The sequence below is a fragment of the Carcharodon carcharias genome, chromosome 12, assembly GCF_017639515.1.
Source record: "Carcharodon carcharias isolate sCarCar2 chromosome 12, sCarCar2.pri, whole genome shotgun sequence".
NCBI lineage: Eukaryota > Metazoa > Chordata > Chondrichthyes > Lamniformes > Lamnidae > Carcharodon > Carcharodon carcharias.
This window is the reverse complement of record NC_054478.1, coordinates 78,202,753-78,224,088: the sequence shown is the minus strand read 5'-3', so window position 1 is coordinate 78,224,088 and position 21,336 is coordinate 78,202,753. Positions and strand designations below refer to the sequence as shown.

General features: G+C 39.3%; 1 protein-coding gene across 1 annotated transcript in view; it reads left to right on the top strand.

The window, feature by feature from the left end:
- The first annotated feature begins 1,101 nt into the window (after positions 1–1,101).
- The window catches only part of ssb (small RNA binding exonuclease protection factor La), a 27,825-nt gene continuing 7,590 nt past the window's right edge, over positions 1,102–21,336 (top strand). Inside the window, exons 1-11 of the mRNA XM_041201507.1 lie at positions 1,102–1,191; positions 2,959–3,033; positions 4,854–4,957; positions 5,026–5,197; positions 12,049–12,156; positions 12,244–12,344; positions 13,266–13,331; positions 13,987–14,032; positions 17,461–17,601; positions 17,688–17,874; positions 17,964–18,095. Coding sequence (XP_041057441.1) covers positions 2,968–3,033; positions 4,854–4,957; positions 5,026–5,197; positions 12,049–12,156; positions 12,244–12,344; positions 13,266–13,331; positions 13,987–14,032; positions 17,461–17,601; positions 17,688–17,874; positions 17,964–18,095 — 1,123 coding nt within the window. The 5' untranslated portion in view covers positions 1,102–1,191; positions 2,959–2,967. The remainder of the gene's footprint in view (positions 1,192–2,958; positions 3,034–4,853; positions 4,958–5,025; positions 5,198–12,048; positions 12,157–12,243; positions 12,345–13,265; positions 13,332–13,986; positions 14,033–17,460; positions 17,602–17,687; positions 17,875–17,963; positions 18,096–21,336) is intronic.

The window sequence follows — 21,336 nt, the reverse complement described above, 5'->3', positions numbered from 1 at the left end:
AAATCACACATCATCCGACTTCGACATATCATTCCTTCATCATTGCTGGCTTAAAGTCATATAAGTCCCTACCATAAAATCATAGAACAGTTACATCGGCCCGTCCTGTCTGTACCAGCTCTCTGAAGGAGCAATTCACCTACTGCCGTTCCCCTTCCTTGTCCCTGTAGCCCTGCACATTCTTCCTTTTCAGATAATAAGCCAATTGCCTCTTCAATGTCTTGATTGAACCTGCCTCCACCATACTCAGAGGTAGTGCATTCCAGATCCTAACCACTCACTGCCTGAAAAAGTTTATCATGTCACCATTGGTTCTTTTGTCAATTATCTTAAATTTGTGCCCTCTGATTCTTGATCCTTCCAACAATGGGAAAAACGTCTCCCTATCAACTCTGTCCAGGTCCCTCATGATTTTAAATAGCTCTATCAAACCTCCTCTCAACCTTCACTTCTCCAAGGAAAACAGTTTCCACTTCTCCAATCTTGTCTACGTAACTGAAGTTACAACTGAAGCAGATAGAGTCTCGGCTTAATGTCTCATCTTCCTCAGTACTGCATTGAAGAGTTAGCCTAGGCTTTAGCGCTCAAGCCCTGGAGTGGGACTTGAACCCATAATCTTCGGCAGGCTCAAGAAGACTCAACCTCGCCATGTCAATGGATCAGCAATAAATGTCGGTCACGATAACGACGTCCATATCACACGGATGAAACAAAAACAAATGAAGGCATATACGAGGCAGGGAATGTAGCGATAGTTAAAGGTGATACGGTACAAAGCATGGGAGGCATGAAAAGCTGGCAATGCTAATGAGGCTCCAGTGATCCAGGAGTCTGATTGAGGAAAAGTTGGCAGACACCATCCGCTCAGCACAACGTTTCTTGCTGTTCAAATCCAAATGTGTACCTGGTTTATATCTCAGTATGCAGTCAACCGTTTTTCAAGGTTTTCTCCGCGCATAAGATATGATGACCTTTGATTTCACCCACTAAAAATTGTTCAGGTACTTAAATGCAATCATTTGAACAAACCACAATTCCACAGCTCTTTGATCGTCAACATGCGCGGCTGCTGGCGCCGTGCCAGCGTCATGACATCAGCACGTTCACGGTGACCGCGGTGTTTGCTGGGATACACAGAGACTTTAAATACCGTCGGAGGCGTGTGGTCGGCTCAGAGCCGCATCGGAATAGGTAAGAAGGATTTTTATTTTGGGAGTTATGTGGTAATTTTGCTGTAGGCCACGGCGCGTGTTGTTTTTAAAGTTTACTGTAAAGAGTGAGCTGGAATGATTAGGACGCAGCACTCTGGGCTGTGAGCGGGTTTCTCGTTCCCTGGGCCTGTCTGCGAAGCGGCGTGACAGCTTGGATCAGGTAAAAGCAGGGCGAATTTCTACAATGTCAGATGCCGGCTGATATTGTAGACTTTCTTCTAGCCGCTTTAGTTGGGGCTGAGGTTGTGTGGCTTGGACAGCTCAGTCATCCTGGAGCGCAGAGGTTTTGGGGACCTCGTGCTTCCGCCGCCATGCCTGGGCAGACTCTTGAGTTGGACGTAGGATGTTAGCAACAGTAAGATCGTTCGTTTAATTTTTCACAGATACAATAAGTTCGTAATCTCTAATAAGAGAAACTGCTTTATTTACAAAATTTGTGATTGCTGTACAGTAGCCCTAAATTGTAAGCAAGGTCGCATGTGCCTTTAATCTGCGCTTCAAAATTTTCGGGGTGGGAAGAGGGGAAAGTCACACATTTTGCATCAGTCTTGATCTTATGCTTTATCCACTTAATTCAAGATCTGAAATAGAAATTCCGTAGTCATAATTTTCTTGTTGAGAAGTACATATCCTTTTGACAAGCGTGGAGTTATGGATGCTACTCTCCAAAGCTGCCTGAAGTTTGATTCATTTTTAATTTTTTTTAAATGCTAATACGTGTAACTGCACTTTAAAGTTTTTTTTAAAAGGGTGGAGAAAACATGTAGCATCTAAAAGTTCTAGCCTTACAGCCTTTGTATACAGTAGCACAAATCTCCAGTGGTGTAATTGGTAGCACAGTTGAATTGGACTGGAAATCTCAAATTTAAGCTAGTTGGTTCGATTGGTTTATATACTTGTGTTCCAACTGGTTCGGAAAAATTGCTCTGCATATACTGGTTTCTACTAGACTGAATATATGGGAATGAACAATTTCTTTAATATCAAGCTATTGTCCTTGGATGCTGAAGTATGTAAAGTGCGATATACAAAGAAATGAAAAGGGCTAATTTAAATTGTAGCTGAATGGGGTGCAGATACCTGATGAAAATCATACTTGATTGTTTTGGTGAAGTAGCCATTCACCTAGACCCATTTTGCCCTAGGGAGCTATATTTTGGCTTAAGTGTTCTGATCCATTGTCCACAACTGTGCACCTGCCAGTAATAATCTGGAGTAGCATTTGTGATCAATTTCTCATCCATAGCTGAGCCAATTGGAGGGTCCAGAATTGCTAATCTGACTGGGTTCAGACTGTGGGAATCTCCTGTTCCTGCATTGCTGGGTCAAAATCTTGGAACTCCCTTGGTAACTGCCCTGTGGGTATACCTATACTACAAGGACTGCAACATTCCATGAACATGGCTCACCACCATCTTAAGGCCAGTTGATGATGGACAAGAAATGTTGGCCTTACCAATAATGCCCACATCCCAAGAATGAATTTAAAATTCAAATGTGGTGTTTCTCTCAATTGTTGCATTTAAAAACAGAGTCAGTGGTTTTAAATTAAACTCTAGATTTTACTTTCCTGACATGTAGGAAGTTTGTTGTTGGAGTGCTGTAGTTCCAATTAGATAACCCTTTCTGTCAAGTCTAAACCACAACTCCAGTTCTGAGTTAAGGCATAATAAAATTGTTCATGGGCCAGTTTAATTTTGAAGCAAAGTCGTGGCGAGCATTATGTATTTATTTTTTCCCTGTATAGGTTGCTAAGATGGCTGAGAATGGTGTGGCTCAAGAAATAACTCCCTTGGAGAAGAAAATTTGTGAACAGATTGAAGTATGTAATACACATGTATAGTTGGGATGATGTTTTGATAATGTGATAAAGGAATTTTGAGAAAATGGGCACTCTGATTCCATTTTGTTGAAATGGTGGTGGCCTGGCTTTCAAAATTACCAGCAGCTCTGAGAGATTTAAATCTTCCTGTGCTTACTCAGCATTTTTGTTGCTTGGGCGAATGAATGGAATGAATCAATAATTAATGTACCTTGCATGAGTAAAGGTATCCCTTCTATTCTGCCCATTTCCCTTCCAACATCTGTAGCATCCTTCTGGACGGCATCAAAAATGAAGGCATCTGGCCCAATTTAATCTGTTACAAGTCCAACAAATAATGATAGGTAACATGCAGTTTTTCACTTAGCAAGTTTCAGTCAATTAATCCAGTGAACTAATTCAGCAGGTGTAGGAAGGAGGAAAGTAATGAGCCTTGCTGGGTGGTGTTGGGCAAAAGTTAATGAATTGCACATCTGTTAATAGGGTTGTTGTGCAATTGTTTTTTTTTAAAGAAATCCGACACCCACTTTTTAAAAGCCTGGTTGGCTTGTAAACATGTGGCAGACCTAGTTTGCAAGTGCTGCATGCAATGTTGCCTTTGTGCCTTGTATCCAGCATTCTTTCGCAAAAGTATGAATATATCTTTCTTCAGGTTTCTTGTTCTGCCTGTGACTAAGGGATAGACAATTTTATTGTGTTCCTACAAATATCACTGCTTGCAGGAAAAAAGTGACTATTCCTGTGAATTTTTTTATTTCCCACTGTCACAGATATTGGCAATATGACTATAGAAATTAAACTTATCTCGTTAATCTTGTAATGATGCTGCTTGCTATTTTACCACTGCTGCAACAAAGGTGGGTTTGATTTCTAACTACAGATTTGTTTTCAAAGTGGAGCTTGTATTGAATGCATTGTCTTGATTACTTTAGTAAAGTGGATGTTTAGCTTGCGTTGGAATATTTAGTGTGAAGAACCATTTGAGTCTACCTGGCCAGTCCCAGAATTCAGAAGTTTATGAAAATATATAATAATCATAGAAAGATTGCAGCACAGAAGGCTGCCATTTGGCCTGTTGTATCCATGTTAGCTGTCTGTGAAAACACTCAATTTGTCCCGTTTCCCCTGCATTTTTCCTCTAGCCCTTTTCTCTTCTTTTCAGATAATTATCAAATTTCCTTTTGAAAGCCATAAGAGAAACTGCATCCAATGCACTCTGTTTCAGATCATAACCACTTGCTGCTTTAAAAATTGACACCTTGGTTCTTTAGCCAGTCATTTAAATCGGTGTCCTCTGGTTCTTGACTCCTCTGCCAATTGGAACAGTTTCTCCCTATCTACTCTGTCCAGCCACCACATGATTTTGAACACCTCTATCAAACCTCCTCTCGACCATCTCTTCTGTAAGACGGTCCTGTTTTTTCTCAAATCTGTTGTTGTAACTGAAATCCCTCATCCTTGGAACCATTCTCTTAAGTCTTTTCTGCACGTACTTTAATGCCTTCACATTTTTCCTTTAGTGAGACTGAACCTGTGGTTTATAAAGATTCACCATAACTTCCTTGCTTTTGTACTCTGCCTCCCTTTATAATGTTCTTATTAAGTGCTTTCTCAGTCTGCCCTGTCACTTTCAGCAATTTGTGCCAGTTTCTTGGGGTTCAACTGTAGATGCCTTTAAGGACCACTAATACTTAATGTTATAGTCTCATATTTTGTGTAAACCTGTTTGCCTGCCTGACCTGCAACCTAAACAACAATTTGTTAAATTTAGCTCCTTTTTGAACATTCTCTATTGAAGTTATTTTGTTGTCTTTATGCAGTATTACTTTGGTGATCACAATTTGCCACGGGATAAATTTCTCAAAGAACAGATCAAGCTGGATGATGGTTGGGTACCCCTGGAAACCATGATTAAATTTAACAGGTGAGGAAAATTGTTGTTGCTCAGATAAATGGTACATGGGTAGTCTCTGAATCTTAAATGTCTTGCAGGTTAAGTCGTCTGACAACAGATTTTACTGTAATAGTAGAAGGGCTCAAGAAATCAACAAGTGGATTTCTGGAAATAAGTGAAGATAAAACCAAAATTCGTCGTTCTCCAAGCAAGCCTCTGCCAAAGTTTGAGGAGTACAAAAATGCTGTGAAGGATAGATCTGTATATGTTGTAAGTATTTGTGTCTTATGAAATTTTGTCAAAGTATGAAAAGAATATATACTAAGACTAGTGTTTAAACTTAAAGGCACTTAACAGGGTATAAAGACAGAGCTGGCTAAAGTGAACGGGGAAATTGAGGTTAAGGGGTAGGTCAGTTGAGATGCTGTGGCAGACATTTTAAGGAGATATTTCATAACATTCAGCAAAGATGTATTCCAGTGAGAAAGAAAGCCACAAATGTGCATTTGTCTCCTAGTCTAACTAAAGAATTTTAAGATAGTGTTAAATTGAAGGAAAAGGGTGTACAATTCTGCAAAGATTGGTGTTAGGGCAGAACTTGGGTTAGAATTTAAAAACCAGCAAAGAATGACTAAAAAAATTAATAAGCAGTGAGTATTTAGAGTATGAGAGAAAGCTAGCTAGAAAGATAAAAATGGATAGTAAGAGTTTCTACAAATATTTAAAAAGGAAAAGATTAGCTAAAGGGAGTGAGTCTGGGGAATTAATAATGGTTAAATAAGGAAATGACAAGTATTGAACAGATTTTGTCTGTTATCACTGTGGAAGACACAAATGACGTTCTCAAAATATTTGTGAATAAAGAGATGAAAGGGAGGGAGGTATTTAAAACTATTTCAGTCACCAGGGAAAGGATATTGAGAAAACTATTAGAACTCCAGGCTGGCAGGTCACCAGGACCTGATGCTCTTCATCCTAGGAACCTAAAAGAAGTGGCTGTGGAGATATAGATGCATTGGTTGTAATTTTCCAAAATTCCATAGATTCTGGAAAGGTCCCAGTGGTTTGGGAAATAGCAAATGTCTAAAGAAAGGTGACAAAGCAGGAACCAACAGACTAGCCTATCTGTCATAGAGAAAATGCTAGAAGCTGTTACTGAGGAGGTTCTAGCAGGGCACTTGGAAAATCTTAAATGTGATCAGGCAGCATCAGCATGGTTTTGTGAAAGGGAGATTGTTTTTAATTAATTTATTAGACTACTTTGAGGAAGTAACAAGCAAGGTTGAAAACCTGTAGTTGTGGTGTACTTGGATTTCCAAAAGACACTTGAGAAGATGTCACATCAAGGGTTACTATACAAGAGTTCGTGGTGTAGGGGATAGTATTAGCTAACCAATCCTCTATTCATGCTAGCAGGAAGCAGAGTGTCAGGACAAATGGGTCATTTTTGGGTTGGCAAGATGTAATAAGTGGAGTGCCACAGGATTGGTGTGGGGTACTCATTTATTTACATTCTCTATCAATGACTTGGATGAAGGGACTGAATGTATGGTTGTTAAGTTTGCTGGTGACATAAAGATAGGTAGGAGAGTAAGTTGTGAAGAGGACATAAGGAATCTGCAAAGGGATAAAGGTAGATTAAGTGAGTGGGCAAAAATTTGGCAGCTGGTGTATAATGTGGGAAAATGTGAGCTTGCCCACTTTTGGTGGGAAAAATGGAAAAGTAGAATATTATTTAAATGGAAAAAGATTGCAGAACTGGGGTAGAGGGGGATCTGGGTGTCCTGGCACATGAATCTCAAAAAGTTAGTGTCCACATATAAGAAATAATTAGGAAGACAAATGAAATGTTTTTTGCAAGGGGTATGAAATATAAAAGTAAGGATATTTTGTTACAGTTGTACAGGGCATTGGTGAGACCACATCAGGAGTACTGTGTCCAGTTTTGGTCTCCTTGCTTAAAGGATATGATTGCATTAGAAACAGTTCAGAGAAGATTCACTTGACTGATTCCTGGAATGAAGGGGTTATCTTTTTGAGGAAAGATCGGCTAGGTTGGGTGTGAATCCATTGGCATTTAGAAGGAGAGGTTTTCTTATTGAAACACAAGATCCTGAGGGAACTTAGACAGTATGGATGCTGAGAGGATGTTTTACCCTTGTGGGAGAGAATAGAACTAGAAGCACAGTTTAAAAATAAGAGTCTGTGATCGAGGTCAAGAGATTTTTTTTTTTGAGGGTTGTGTTAAGACTAGGTTAGGAGGGGTGAACTGACTCTTTTTTGTTATACCCTGTCCAGGAATAGGACAGAGTTTGAGTTTAAAAAGGTGATGCCCTGTGTTACCAATTCATATATACTGTAGCTCTGTAAGAAGTAAGCCCGCCATGTTTAAGTTAACATAGTTTTATTGCTGAAACTCACTCAGGCAAAGATGCAGTAATTATTTACAGAAGGGTTAAAAGGTACAAGTATGTTCAACTACCCCAACTAATGCAAAAACAACACAAACACTACCCCACTGCTCCCCAAAGCGTGCAAAAAAAAAAACTCTGACAAGCATTCTTAGATTATGTCCAGGAGAATTTCCTACAACAGTATGTATCCAGTCCAACAAGAAAGGCACTGCTAGACCTGGTTCTTGGGAATGAGGTGGGCCAAGTAAATCAAGTGACAGTGGAGGAACATTTAGGGGACAGTGATCATTGTATCGTAAGGGTTAGGATGATGGTGGAAAATTACATTGGTGAATCCAGAGTAAGAATAATCAACTGGCAGAGAGTGGACTTCAATGGGGTAAGAACAGAGCTGGGCCGGACAGACTGGAAGCAAAGGTTGGCAGGAAAAACAGTAGTTGAGCAATGGGCTACCTTCAAAGAGGAGAAGTTTCGGCATAGTCAAGGTATGTTCCCTTGCAAGGGTAGAATAAACAAACCCAGAGCTCCCTGGAAGAAATTAAGTTAAACAAGAAAAAGTGTGCTTACAACAGTTGTCAGGTAGCAAATACACTTGAGAGCCAAGCTGAATACAGAAGGTTAAGAAGGGATGTGGGGAAGCAAAGAAAGATTGAGAAAAGACTGACAGCTAACATAAAAGTAAATCCCAAAGTATTCTATAAGCATATCAATAGTAAAAAGGTGGTAAAAGGAGGAGTAGGGCTGATTAGGGACCAAGAAGGGGATTTACACAGGCAAGAGGCATGGCTGAGCTGTTTCCAGGAATACTTTGCATCTGTGAGGTAGATGTTGCCCAGGCTATGGCGACAGAGGAGCAAGTGCAGTCACTAGAAGAATTTAAAATTGATGAGGAGGTATTGGATAAGCTGGCGGTACTTTGATAAGGCGCTGGGAATAGATGAGATGCATCCAAGAATATTGAAGGATGTGAGAGTGGAAATTGCAGCAACACTGGCAATAATCTTCCAAGTGTTCCATGGATTCGGGGGGAGGTACTGGAGGATTGGAAAATTGCAAACATTACACCCTTGTTCAAAAAAGGTTGTGATGATCTGCCCTACAATTACAGACCAATCAGTTTAACTTCAGTGGTGGGGAAACTTCTAGAAACAATTATTTAGGGTAGAATTAATAGCCACATGGAAATATTTGGATTGATTTGGAAGAGTCAGCATGGATTTGTTAAAGGAAAATCATGTCTAATTTGAGTTTTTTGAAGAGGTAACACATAGTTGATAAGGGCAAGGACTTCCAAAAGGCACTCGATACAGTGCCACGCAACCGACCTGAGGGAAAAAAAGGGACAGTAGCAACATGGATACAAAATTGGCTGAGGGATAGGAAACAGTAATGGTTAATGGGTATTCTTCAGGCTGGAAGAAGGTTTGTCATGGAGTTCCCCAGGGGTCAGTCCTGAGACCCTTGCTTTTCCTAACATAAATAAGTGATCTAGATCTTGGAGTGCAGGGGACAATTTCAAACTTTGCAGATGACACAAAACTTGGGAGAATTGTAAACCGGGAGGAGGGCAGTGTAGAACTTCAAAAGGACATTGGTGAAGTGGGCAGATAGTTGGCAGATGAAGTTCAATGTGGAGAAGTGTGAGGTGATGCATTTTGGTACAAGGAACATGGGGAGACTGTATGAAATAAAGGATACTATTCTAAAGGGTGTGCAGGAGCAGAGAGACCTGGGTGTATATATACTTAAGTCGTTAAAGGTGGCAGGACAGGTAGAGTTGTTCATAAAGCATACAGGATTCTGGGCTTCATTAATAGGGGCATAGAGTACAAGAGCAGGGAGGTTAGGATGAAATTATAGGACACTGTTTAGACCTCAGTTGGTGCATTGTGCACAGTTCAGGACACCACACTATATAGGAAGGATGTGAACGCATTGGAGGGAGTGCAGAAGAGGTTTATGAGAATGGTTCCAGGGATGAGACACTTCATTTATGAGATTGGAGAGGTTGGGACTGTTTTCCTTGGAGAGAAGGCTAAGAGGAGACTTGATAGAAGTTTTCAAAATCATGGGTCTTAACAGAGTAGATAGGGAGAAACTGTTCCTGCTCATAAATGGATTGTGAACCAGAGGGCATAGTTTTTAGTGTTTTGCAAAAGAAGCAAAAGTGAAGTGAGAAACTTTTCACACAGTGAGTAGTTAAGGTTTGGAATGCACTGTCTGGAAGTGTGGTGGGGGCAGGTTCAATTGAGGCATTCAAGAGGGCATTGAATGATTATTTAAATAGAAACAATGTGCAGGGTTACAGGGAAAGGACAGGAGATTGGCACTAAGTTAAAATGCTCAGAGCTGGTGCAAACACAATGAGCTGAATGGCCTCATAAGAACCAGGAGCAGGAGTAGGCAATTCAGCCCCTCCAGCCTGCCCTGATCTAATTTCAGCCTCAACTCCAATTTCCCACCCTCTCGCCATAACCTTTCAACTCGTTGCTAATTAAAAAATCTGCCTATCTCCTCAAATTTATTCAGGGTCCCGGCATCCACTACACTGAGGTAGTGAATTCCACAGATTTATGGCCCTTTGAGAAAAGTAATTCCTCCTCATCTCTGATTTAAATCTACCACCCCTTAGCCTAAAACTATGGCTTCTTGTTCTAGAATGCCCCACAAGGGGAAACATCCGCTCCATGTCTACTTTGTCTATCCCCTTTAGCAACTTATATACCTCAATTAGATCTTCTCTCATCCTTCTAAACTCTAACGAGTATAGGCCTAAACTGCTCAATCTCTCCTCGTAAGAAAAGCCCGGCATCTCTGGAAACAACCTAGTGAACCTCCTCTGAACCGCCTCCAATGCACTACATCCTTCCTTAAGTAAGGGGACCAAAACTCTGCACAGTACTCCAGGTGTGGTCTCACCAATGCCTTGTACAGTTGCAACAACAATTCCCTATTTTTATACTCTATTCCTTTAGCAATAAATGCTAAAATTCCGTTTGCCTTCCTTATTACCTGCATAGTAACTTTCAGCAATTCATGCACAAGGACACTCAGATCCCTCTGCACTGAAGCATTCTGAAGTTTCTCTCCATTTAACTAATAAGTTGCTTTTTTATTCTTCCAACCAAAATGGACAATCTCACACTTATACACGTTAAACTCCATCTGCCAAATTTGGCCCATTCACCTGTCCATATCCATTTGTAAATTTCTTATTTCTTCATTGCAACTTACTTTCTCACCTATTTTGGTGTCATCTGCAAATTTAGCTATAGTACCTTCTATCCCTGAATCCAAGTTATTAATATAGATTGTAAACAGTTGCCTCATTCTACACCGTAACAATTCTGTGATTTTGCAGAGTATCAGAATTTAAAACTTGGCCAAGTAAAACTTAGAAGAAAAATTTATGGATTATCTGGATGCTTGTTTATTGCTGAAGGGTCACTTTCACCAGCAGCTACTGGCACTTTGGTTTCTCACTGGAGCAGTTGTGGCTGGTTGATTATTTTTTTTTCCTCTTGGAGACAGTGGTGTTTATTTAGAATCCTCCTTTTAAGAACTCCCTTGGTTTGCAACAATGTGGGGTGGGTTTTCAAATCACAAACAGCTTGGCTTTCAGGGGTTTGAGAAGACAGAGGGGATAAGGCTGTTGCTCCTTCTGCCCTATGGCAGCCTCTCTATTTCAAAGCCTGGATATCTCACACTCGAGCTGGGTCACATGACCTCTGGTCTCAATCTGGGTTTATCTTCCGAAACAGTGGCTACGGCTCCGCAAGGAAGCTTGTGTCCTTTGCAAATGGAACATAGTAGCTGCTGTAGGCCTTAGATTCTTGATTAACAAAGGGTATAGGGCTAGATAGGAAAGTGGAGTTGAGGCCATAATCAGATCAGCCATGATTTAATCAAATGACAGCAGGCTTGAGGGGCTGAATGGCTTATCCCTGTTCCCAATTCATATTTTTGTATGTATGTTTGTACATTCATACTAGATTTTGTTTTTTTTGATTGCATATTATACTTGCTGAATCAAGTGATTTGGTGGAAACGGTTTGTGGAGAGGAAATTGGCTTGATGCTGGAATAGTTGCTAAAATTGTTGTACTGTAATGAATCAAATGGAATTCAAATAGTTTAAATTCACAGCTAATGGTTGTTGACAAATGTTAAATTTCACAGTTCAAATTGCATGATAGTTTAGTCTTGGATTGGGAGGTTGCTTCTGTCCTTTGTGGTGTTGGATTTAAGATTTTGTATCTACTTCATTTTGGTAAGATACATTCAACATGTAGCTTGGGGTGGTACTATTGCTTCATTAGAATAAGTTACTGATTTGAAGTCTTGGTGTGAATGGTCAAATCCAGTGGATGCTGACTGAGGTATTACAATTAGGGATATATCTTGGTGTAAAAGTTGAACTTTTCTTAACTAAATTTGTAATATTCTGCTGTATATGGTTATAGGAGAATTTAGTTCTTAAGTGCCTTTCACTATCCTTAAAAGATTTCAATTGTGAGTTATGTATCATTGCATATTGTTTACTTTCTGTAATTTGTACAATTTCAGTGAGCAGAGCCTTTGCTTGAAATATAAATATAATTTGAATTTGAAATTGTTTTTATAGAAATTTGCTTGCCTTTTAGTTTACCCAAAAGGTTTACTATTTCCCAATTCTCTCATCTTAATGCTTCATCTTTGCACTGAACAGAAAGGCTTTCCCACAAGTGCTACACTTGATGAGATTAAGGGTTGGTTTGATGAAACTGGACCTGTGGAGAATATACAGATGAGGAGGACATTGCAGAGACAATTTAAGGTCTGTATTTTTCTCCTTTATCCTCTTCAAACCCCCAAAGTTTGCACTTAAACATACTGAATTGTTCCCTGTCCTTTCTGTTAACAGGGATCAGTATTTGTGGTCTTTGACAGTATAGATTCGGCCACAAAATTTGTAGAAACAACAGGTCTGAAGTACAAAGATAATGACATGATTGTGCTTTTCAAGTAAGTATATCAACTTCTGGTGTAGCATATTATTGAGTATTTGAGTGCAGATTATCCTTATAGTTCACTGAAGAAAAGTAAGTTGAGTGCCTGAATGGAAATCAGAGCCAGTTTGAAAACTGGAAGCTACCTCTATCATTTTGTCTCTGAAAAGACAAAAAACTTGGTTTGGTAGAAAAAACTTGTATTTATTTGTAGTTTAATATACAAATTATTTGTTTAGCACAAAGCAATTAAATCATCTCATAAAAAGCGGCGTTCCTTTTTTTTAAAAAAAAAAATTATTTGTCTTTTTAACCAGGCTGTTGGTTTGACTTTTTGATTGCCCTTCTAGATACTATGGCTGATGTAAATTTCTGAATTGATCCGTGGATTCTGGATTTTCTAAACCTGAGAATATTCACCATTATGTAATTTAGAATAATTTTATTATCCATGATCATGGATAATCCCTACTACTTTAACAGGTGTGCTTGTATTTGTTTGCCAAGCACTTGATTGTTTTTAGTCATGACCTATTTCAAGATGAATCAGCCTGATTTTGTACAATTTGTCCTTTGGCCTTCATTTTGAAATTTGACAAGGAGACATCTTTTGCTTTTCTACTCTTGCTTTTCTGAACTGAAAATACTTACGTTCTCTTTTAGCTAAAGATAAAATGTGGCAAAACATATATTCAAGTATTATGTAATCTGCCTTCTATAAATTTAGAGGTTTCAGTTGACAAATGCTTAATTTGTGGTGTCAAATTTACAGAAGTTGCCTGAGGCGTTATATTTTTGATGCCCCTCGTAGGGGTGCTGCATCAAATGTCTAAAGTATCCAATTTCTCAAATGCATAAAATGTATTTGCCTCTTGAAATAAGTGTTTCTGCAAGCTTGCACTTGATCAGTTCTTAAATTTAGTTTTTTTTCCTGAAGAGAAGCTTATTTTGTGAAGAAAGCTGAAGAAAGGAAACAACATAAAACAGCAAAAAACAAAAAAAAGTAAGTGATCACAAACTTGTGGTGGTTCTATAAAAAAAAAGTATACTATTTACGTTTTGCACTTCAGTAAATCAATTGCAATTACAAATATTCTCTTTTGGTGGGGTAGGGACAGGGGAAAGAGATGTGGATGGCTGAGAAAATAATAGTGCATTCAACAGTTTAGCATCTTAAACCATGGCTATGAAACCTGGGTGGCAGAAATGGTTTAGAGACTGGGTTAATATCAAATTTTGAGAAGCTGCATTTTCCACGGTGGCAGGTAGCTACATCTTGAGCTTGGGATTGATTTGTACTCAGCAGATGAAATGGGTGCTTTTGATTTTAGAAATCTAATGGACACTAAATAATTGGCTTTTAGTGCACCCAGTTTGCACTAACTGTACTGTCAATGTGAGTAATGTTACTCTAGCTTTCTAATACGTATGAACTTTTAATTTTAAAGACAGTGAAATTTATTCGGAATTTGCTGTACATTCTCCCTTACCCCAATAAGTTCAGTCCAAGCATCCCTTGATGTCTAAGTAATAGTGATTTAGACAAAACTAATTTATTGTTTGCCTTATCATGAGAACATGTATCCATGTTGTACAAAGCACTTAATTGAAACTGGTGATTTGCTTGACTTGATCTATTTTTCTCTCCTGTACTGTAGTGAGAAAGAACATAAACCTGTGGAAGATCTTGATGTGCTTGACACGGTAAGTTTTCTTTTAGTAGACAAAAATTAATGAGTGCAAGCGTATAAAAAGCCAAAGCTGATAAATTTCATATACAGTGAAAAAGTAATTTTCCCTATGACTCCAAGTTTATACAATGAAGACGAAAATTAAATAGATCAAGCTGATTTCAGGTGGGATATTGGTAGGGATGCTTATACCAGTACTTGGTATATTGGGTTTCAGAGGGAGATAGCTGCCAGCGTTCCTACTAATTGCTATCTCCTGTCCAGCGAAGATTCTATATAGCTTGGCTATGGTTCAGAAAATAAGCCAAAGTTTGCTATCCAGCTTTGTACTTGGTAATTAAGTTGTGGGATGGCACCTGCACCCCAACGAAATTTAATCAAGAGGTGAGAGGAAGAATAGATGTTTGGTATCAAGGAGTTATAAACACAAATGTGAAATTGGAGTTTTAATTCTCCAATCAGATTTCTCCATATGGGGCCAATTAATGCTACTCACCCCAACAACACCAGCACAGCAGTCCTCCCTAGTTATAAAATAAGTTGTCTGAGAAGTATAAAGCAGTCTTTGCTTTGAAGGTGGCTAGATGATTACTTCTGTCTAGCTGGAGTTACTTAAATTGCCAAGTTGATACAAAAGATTAGCTGCAGACAACCTCCAGGAATTTGTATAGCTTGGCTATACAGTGAGGTGGATTTTTAAATTGCTATATGGTATGAATTATGCTTCGAGATTCAATTTTTTTGATAAAGGGAGGCAAACATGCACCCCAGGATCTTTCTTTATAGGAGGGCGAATTATTTGACCATAATTCTTTCAACATTGCCAGGATCAGGACCATCTGAATTATGGTGGCTTGAGCCAAAAATCTTTCAGTGGAATTCATAAATTATCACATTCAAGCAGAGGGGCACCATTTTGTCCTTCAGAACTCATCGTCTAATTTTCTTGCTCTTTTGCCAAATCCTTTAATATTAATCTTTCTGTTTAACTGTTAAATCCTGCATCTTGAGGAAAGGTTGGGCCTGTATCCATTGGAGTTCAGAAGAATGAGAGATGATCTTGTTGAAACTTACAAGATCCTGAGGGGACTTGACAGTGTAGATGCTGAGAGGATGTCTCTCCCTTGTGGGAGAGACCAGAACAAGGGGGGGACAGTTTAAAAATGAGGGGTCTCCCATTTAAAGACAGATGAGAATTTTTGAGGGTCGTGAGTCTGTGGAACTCTTCAGTAGAGGCAGGATCATTGAATATTTTTAATGCAGAGATAGATTCTTGAGTTGGCGGGTATGGGGTAGGTAGGAAAATGGCATTGAGGCCATGATCTTAGTGAATGACTGGGCAGGCTTGAGGGGATGAGTGGCCTCTGCTGCTGATTCATTGTTCATATGAAGCTCCACTTCTAATATTTTGCCCTTAAACATGTCAACATTTCTTCTATCTAATGCTGGTATTAGATTTAATGCTACTTGTTATTGACTCTCTATTTAGTAAAGAAAACTTGTACTTTACCTCTTTTTTTCATAATTTTTAAAACTTTGACTGCTACATCTGCAGTTAATATAACCTGCTTTGAAATTTTTCATTTAAGTTTAAAGCACTATATTATAAAATGTCCCATGGTGCTTCAGTAATGATCAAACAAAAGCTAACACTGAGCCACAGAAGGAGCTATTAGGACAGGTGACTAAAAGCTTGAACACAAGTATGTTTTAAGAACTTTAAAGAAAGGCTTTGGGGTGGGGGCAGAGCAGCAGGAGTGGCAGTGGTTTAGTGAGTGAATTCCAAAGCTTAAGACATAGGCAGTTGAATGCACAGTTGGCAATGGTGGGGGGGGCGGGTTGCTGGAATTGGAGTGGAGGCTTGAGGGTTGCAAGACTGGAGGAGGGGTGAGGACATGGAGGAAATTGGAAATCGGGATAAATTTTAAAATCATGACAAGACATTGGCATGATGGGTGAATGAGAAATGGTGTAGATTAGGATATGAGCATGAGAGTTTGAGGTGAGTTCAGGTTAATGGAGGGTGCAAGATGGGAGGACAGCCAGTAAAGCATTGGAGTAATTGAGTCTAGAGGTAACACAAGACAGCAGCAGATGAGCTGAAGCAGGGTTGGAGACAGGAATCTTAGGGAAATGGAAGGCTACAGGGTTAGAAACACTCATCCAGGTCAACTTTGCTTGCCTGTGAACAACTTGATTTGGTCTCTGGCCAAGGAGAGGGATGAAGTTGATAACTTTGGTGTCCCAATTTCAGAGGACATTTCTGTTTATTCAGTATTGGCTATTAGACGAGCAACATGACACATTCAAGGCGTAAGAACTGTGTAAGGTCTGCACCTCTTATCATCCCTACTGGACTTGGATATTAAGTTCCATGTACCACTCAATATTTAATGAACTTCTACTGCTGTAACCCATTTGTGTCTCATGCATTTTTGTTAACTCTGCCTCTAAATTGGTATCATGAAATGTTGGTACTTCAGTGTGCTGGTGCTCAACTCGTTTCTGTATATGGAGAACAAGAGGTCTTGCTAATGATCCATGAAACAGTCACTAGCTATATCTTGCCAATTCAATCCAATCCTTTATCCTGCTATTATACTAGTTTAAATGCTATGGGCCTTGCTGTTTGCAATAAGTTTCTTCTGCTTTTAGAAAGTCTCTAAATATCATTCACTGCATTCTTTGTATATTGGCTCAGTAAATTCCCTTGTTAATTTTTAAATTAGTTGAGCATAATCTGCCCTTTACATGCCATGTTTATCAACAGCTGTCCAAGTGTTAATTTTTTATTATAGTCTCACTAGAGCTAGGCTAGGCAGAAGTGAAATCAGGAAGCATTCTTCACGAAGGAAATATGGAACCCTTCCTCAGACTTTGGATGGTAGATCAATTAAAATTTAAGACAACTTGATGAGACTATTGTTGGGTAAAGGTTTCGAGGGCTAAAGTTTTGAGGTACAGATCAATGACGGCCTAAGAATGCCTGAACAGAATCAAGGGACTGGACTGTTCCTATTGCCCAGTGGTTTTCTTAACTATGAAGATAACTGACTTTTTCTTGAACAAGGGTCAATGTTCCTTCTAAACTGTGCAAGTTTGCAGCCTAACAATCAGGCATGTACAGCACAGGAAACAACAGGCCATACCAGCAGCATTCTCTTTAAGACCTGTACATGGACTTCTTAAAGGGACCACACAGTGCAAACAAATCAGAGGGAATATTGACAAGGATGGAACATTAATCACCCTGCTGATTTTGTGCGATGCCCCTCTCTTAGAATGGAGTAACTGGTAGTGGATCTTTGCGTTAGCAAAGTTTTAGCTTTGTTAGCAAATTTTTATTTTTTGATCTGAGGTATTGGTTGTCAGTCTTAAAAAGCGTTCTGAGTGAGGTGGAAGGCAAAGTATATCTTAAACTTTTTTATTCTTCTTTTAAAGAAATCCCTCAAGGAAAAAACTGGGTGCTTGCTGAAGTTTGCTGGTGACCTTGCTGATCAGACATGCAGGGAGGATATTCATGAAATTTTCTCCAATCATGGTGAAATACAATGGATAGATTTCATAAGGGGTGCTAAAGAGGTGAATATTACTGTTAAAACATTATTCAGTTGGTTCTTTACTGTTTTTTACTTTCCTACTGTAAGGACTCATTGTGTGATTTGTAGGGAAACATCCTCTTTAAAACAAATGCAAAGGAAACACTTGAGAAGGCAGAAGCAGCTCATGGAGGAAAATTGCAATTGAGAGACAAAGATGTGACCTGGGAAATGGTGGATGGTGAAGAGGAAAAAGCAATTTTAAAGAAGATAATAGAAGACCAGCAGGAGTCTCTGAACAAGCGAAAGGGCAAAGGTAAAGCTTTATTAATAGTGATGACACTTGTTTGAGTTGACTCATTTTCTGAACACATTTAGAAATACTAATGTCTTGTTCGCTTACAGTTCAAAGGGGTAGAGGAAGAGGTGGTAAGGGAAGTTGGGGACAACAAAGGGTGCAGTTCCAAGGCAAGAAAACAACATTTGAGAGTGAAGATGAAGATGGTGCTCAGGAAATTGAGGAAACTAAAGAAATGAGTAAGTGAAATTGCCAATCTATCTATCTCCACCATAAAAATATTCAATGACCACTGCCTTCTATGGCAGAGTGTTCCAAAGTTGCACAACCCTCAATTCTCCTCATCTCTGTCCAAAAAGGGCAACCCCTAATTTTAAAAGTGCCCCCTAGTTCTGGATTCACCCACAAGATGAAATGTTCTATCCATGTCCACCTTTTCAGTACCATTCAGGATCTCTCATACTGCAATCAAGTCATCCCTCACTCTTCTAAACTCCAGTGGAAACAAGCCCAGTCTGTCTAACCTTTTTCCCTTGTAAGACAACTTGATCATTCCAGGTATAAATCTAGTAAACCACCTCCAATGCATTTACATCCTTCCTTAGATAAGGAGACCAAAACCGCACACTGTATTCGAGATGTGGTCTCACCAATGCCCTGTGTAACTGAAGCATAACATCCTTTTTTTAAATCAAAAACAAAAAGTACTGGGGAAACTCAGCAGGTCTGACAGCATTTGTAAACAGACAGACAGATAACGTTTCAAATCTGTATGACTTCTTCAGATCTAAAGGGAGGTACAAATGTGGTGAAATATATACTGTTTAAGGGGGTGGAACCGGTAAAGCTGGATAGAAGGACAGCGATTGGTGGAGTCAAAGGAGAGATGGCAAAAGATGTCATAAGCAAAAGGTCAAAGAGTCGGTTAATGATGGTAGTACTGGCTAAACGAGGTGCTAATTGTGACATTAAGAAAGGAAAATTGTGATAATGGCCGGACCAGGATAAGCACTTTGGAAAGTGACAGATGGCCCTAGGTGGTGGAGAGGGGGTGGTGGTGGGAAGAAAGATCGAAAATAGGCTGAAAGCTGGGGATAAAACAATAAAAATGGAAATAAATTGTGAAAATAATATTATATATTAATATTTAAAATTTATTTCCATTTTTATTCATTGTTTTATCCCCAGCTTTTAGCCTATTTTTGATCTTTCTTTGCATCACTGTCCCTCCCCTTCCCCTCACCCCACCCCCATTAGGGCTATCTGTCACTTTCCAGAGTGCTTATTCTGGTCTGGCCATTATCACATTTTGCTTTCTTAATGTCACCATTAGCACCTCGTTTAGCCAGTACTACCACCGTTAACCAACACTTTCACCTTTTGTTTATGACATCTTTTGCCATCTCTCCTTTGCCTCCACCAATCGCTGGCCTTCTTTCCAGTTCACTGGTTCCACCCCCCCTTAATCAGTATATATTTCACCACATTTCTACCTCCCTTTAGATCTGAAGAAGTCATATGGATTCGAAACGTTATCTGTCTCTCTACAGATGCTGTGAGACCTGCTGAGTTTTTCCAGCATTTTTGTTTTCATTTCAGATTTCCAGCATCCACAGTATTTTGCCATTTATCCTTATTTTTATGTTCAATTCTTCTCTTAATAAAAGACAGCATTCTATTAGCCTTAATTACTTGTTATACCTACATACTAACTGACTCTCACATGAAAACACAGATTCCTCTGTTCCTTAGAGTTCTGCAGCCATTCTCCGTTTAAGTAATACTCTGCTTTTTTATTCTTCCTGCCAAAGTGAACAACTTCACATTTTGCCCATGTACTCTGCAGATTTTTTCCCCACTCTCAACCTATCTACATACATCTGCAACCTCCTTATATCCTCCTTACAACCTACTTTCCTACCTATGTTTGTGTTGTCTGCAAATTTAGCTGCCACGCCTTCACTCACTTCATCTAAGTCATTTTTACAATTAATATCAAAGTAGAGGCCCCAACACAGACCCCAGTGGGACTCAACTCATCACATCTGCCAATCAGTAAAAGACCCATTTATGCATACGGTTTTCTGTCAGCCAGCCAATCTTCTATTCACTTTAATGTTGTCTCCTACATCATAACCTTTTATTTTCAGCAATAACCTTTGATGTGGCACCTTATCAAATGGCTTCTGAAAATCTAAGTACAGCATGTCTACAGACTCCCCTTTATCCACAGCACATGTTACTCCTTCAAAGAACTCCAATAAATTGGTTAAACTTAATTTCCCTTTCACAAAACCATGCTGACTCTTCCTGGTTACCTTGAGTTTCTCTAAGTGCCCAGTTATAACCTCCTTAATTAATATTAATTCCAATATCTTTCACATGACAGACATCAAGCTAACTGGCCTGTAGTTTACTGCTTCCCCCCCCCCCCCCCCCGAATGGAGGGGTTATATTTGCTTCTTTCCAGTCTGATGGAACCTTTCCAGAATCTAGTGAATTTTGGAAAATTAACACTAATCTATCTACTACCTCATTAGGCACCCCTTTAAAAACCCAGAGACTTGTCAGCCTGCAGCTCCATTGTAATTTCACGAAGTTCCTCTCCCCTCCACCTCTTGAATTACAGCTATTACCGGAATGTTTTTGTGTCCTCTATAGTGAAGACGGAAGCAAAATATTTGTTCGTTTCATCCACCATTTCCTTATTATCAACTATTAACTCCCCATTGTCATTCTAGAGGACCAACAGTCACTTTAAAAAGGAAAAGAGTAAATACCTGTAGAAACTCTTGCTATCTGTTCTTGCATTTTTAGCGTGCTTTCCCTCTTACTCAAGTTCTTCCTCCTGATTAATCTTTCGGTCATTTTCTGCTATTTATATTATGACCAATCATCTGACCTGCCTCTCAGCTCTGTGCAGTGATATGCTTTTCCTTAAATTTGCCTGCCTTAACTTTAGTTAGCCACGGATGCTTCCCTTTAAGCTTCCCTTAAAATATTTCTTTGTAGTAGGAAGATAATTATTCTGAAATATCCCCGTAAATATTTGCCACTGCTTCACTACTGATCTATCCCCTAGCCTAGTATCTCAGCTTTCATGCCCACATAATTGCCCATATTTAAGTTGAAAATACTAGTCTTAGACCCATTCTTACATCCAGTTTGAAAGGGAGAAAATGCAATCATTGTGGTTGCTGCTACCTAGGGGTGCCTTCACTCTGGTCATTAATTAATCCCGTCATGTTACACAATGCCAAGTCTAATATCCTGCTGTCTGGTTCCAGAATGTGCTGCTCTAAGAAACTACCTTGAAAGCATTCTAGAACTCCTCATCCAGGCTACTACTACCAATCTGATTTTTCCAGTTTATATGTAGATTAAAACCACCCATAGTTATTGCTGTTCCTTTATCACAAGCACCCAATATTTCTTCTTGTATACTTTGTCCTACACTCTGGTTAGTTAGGGGATCTGTAG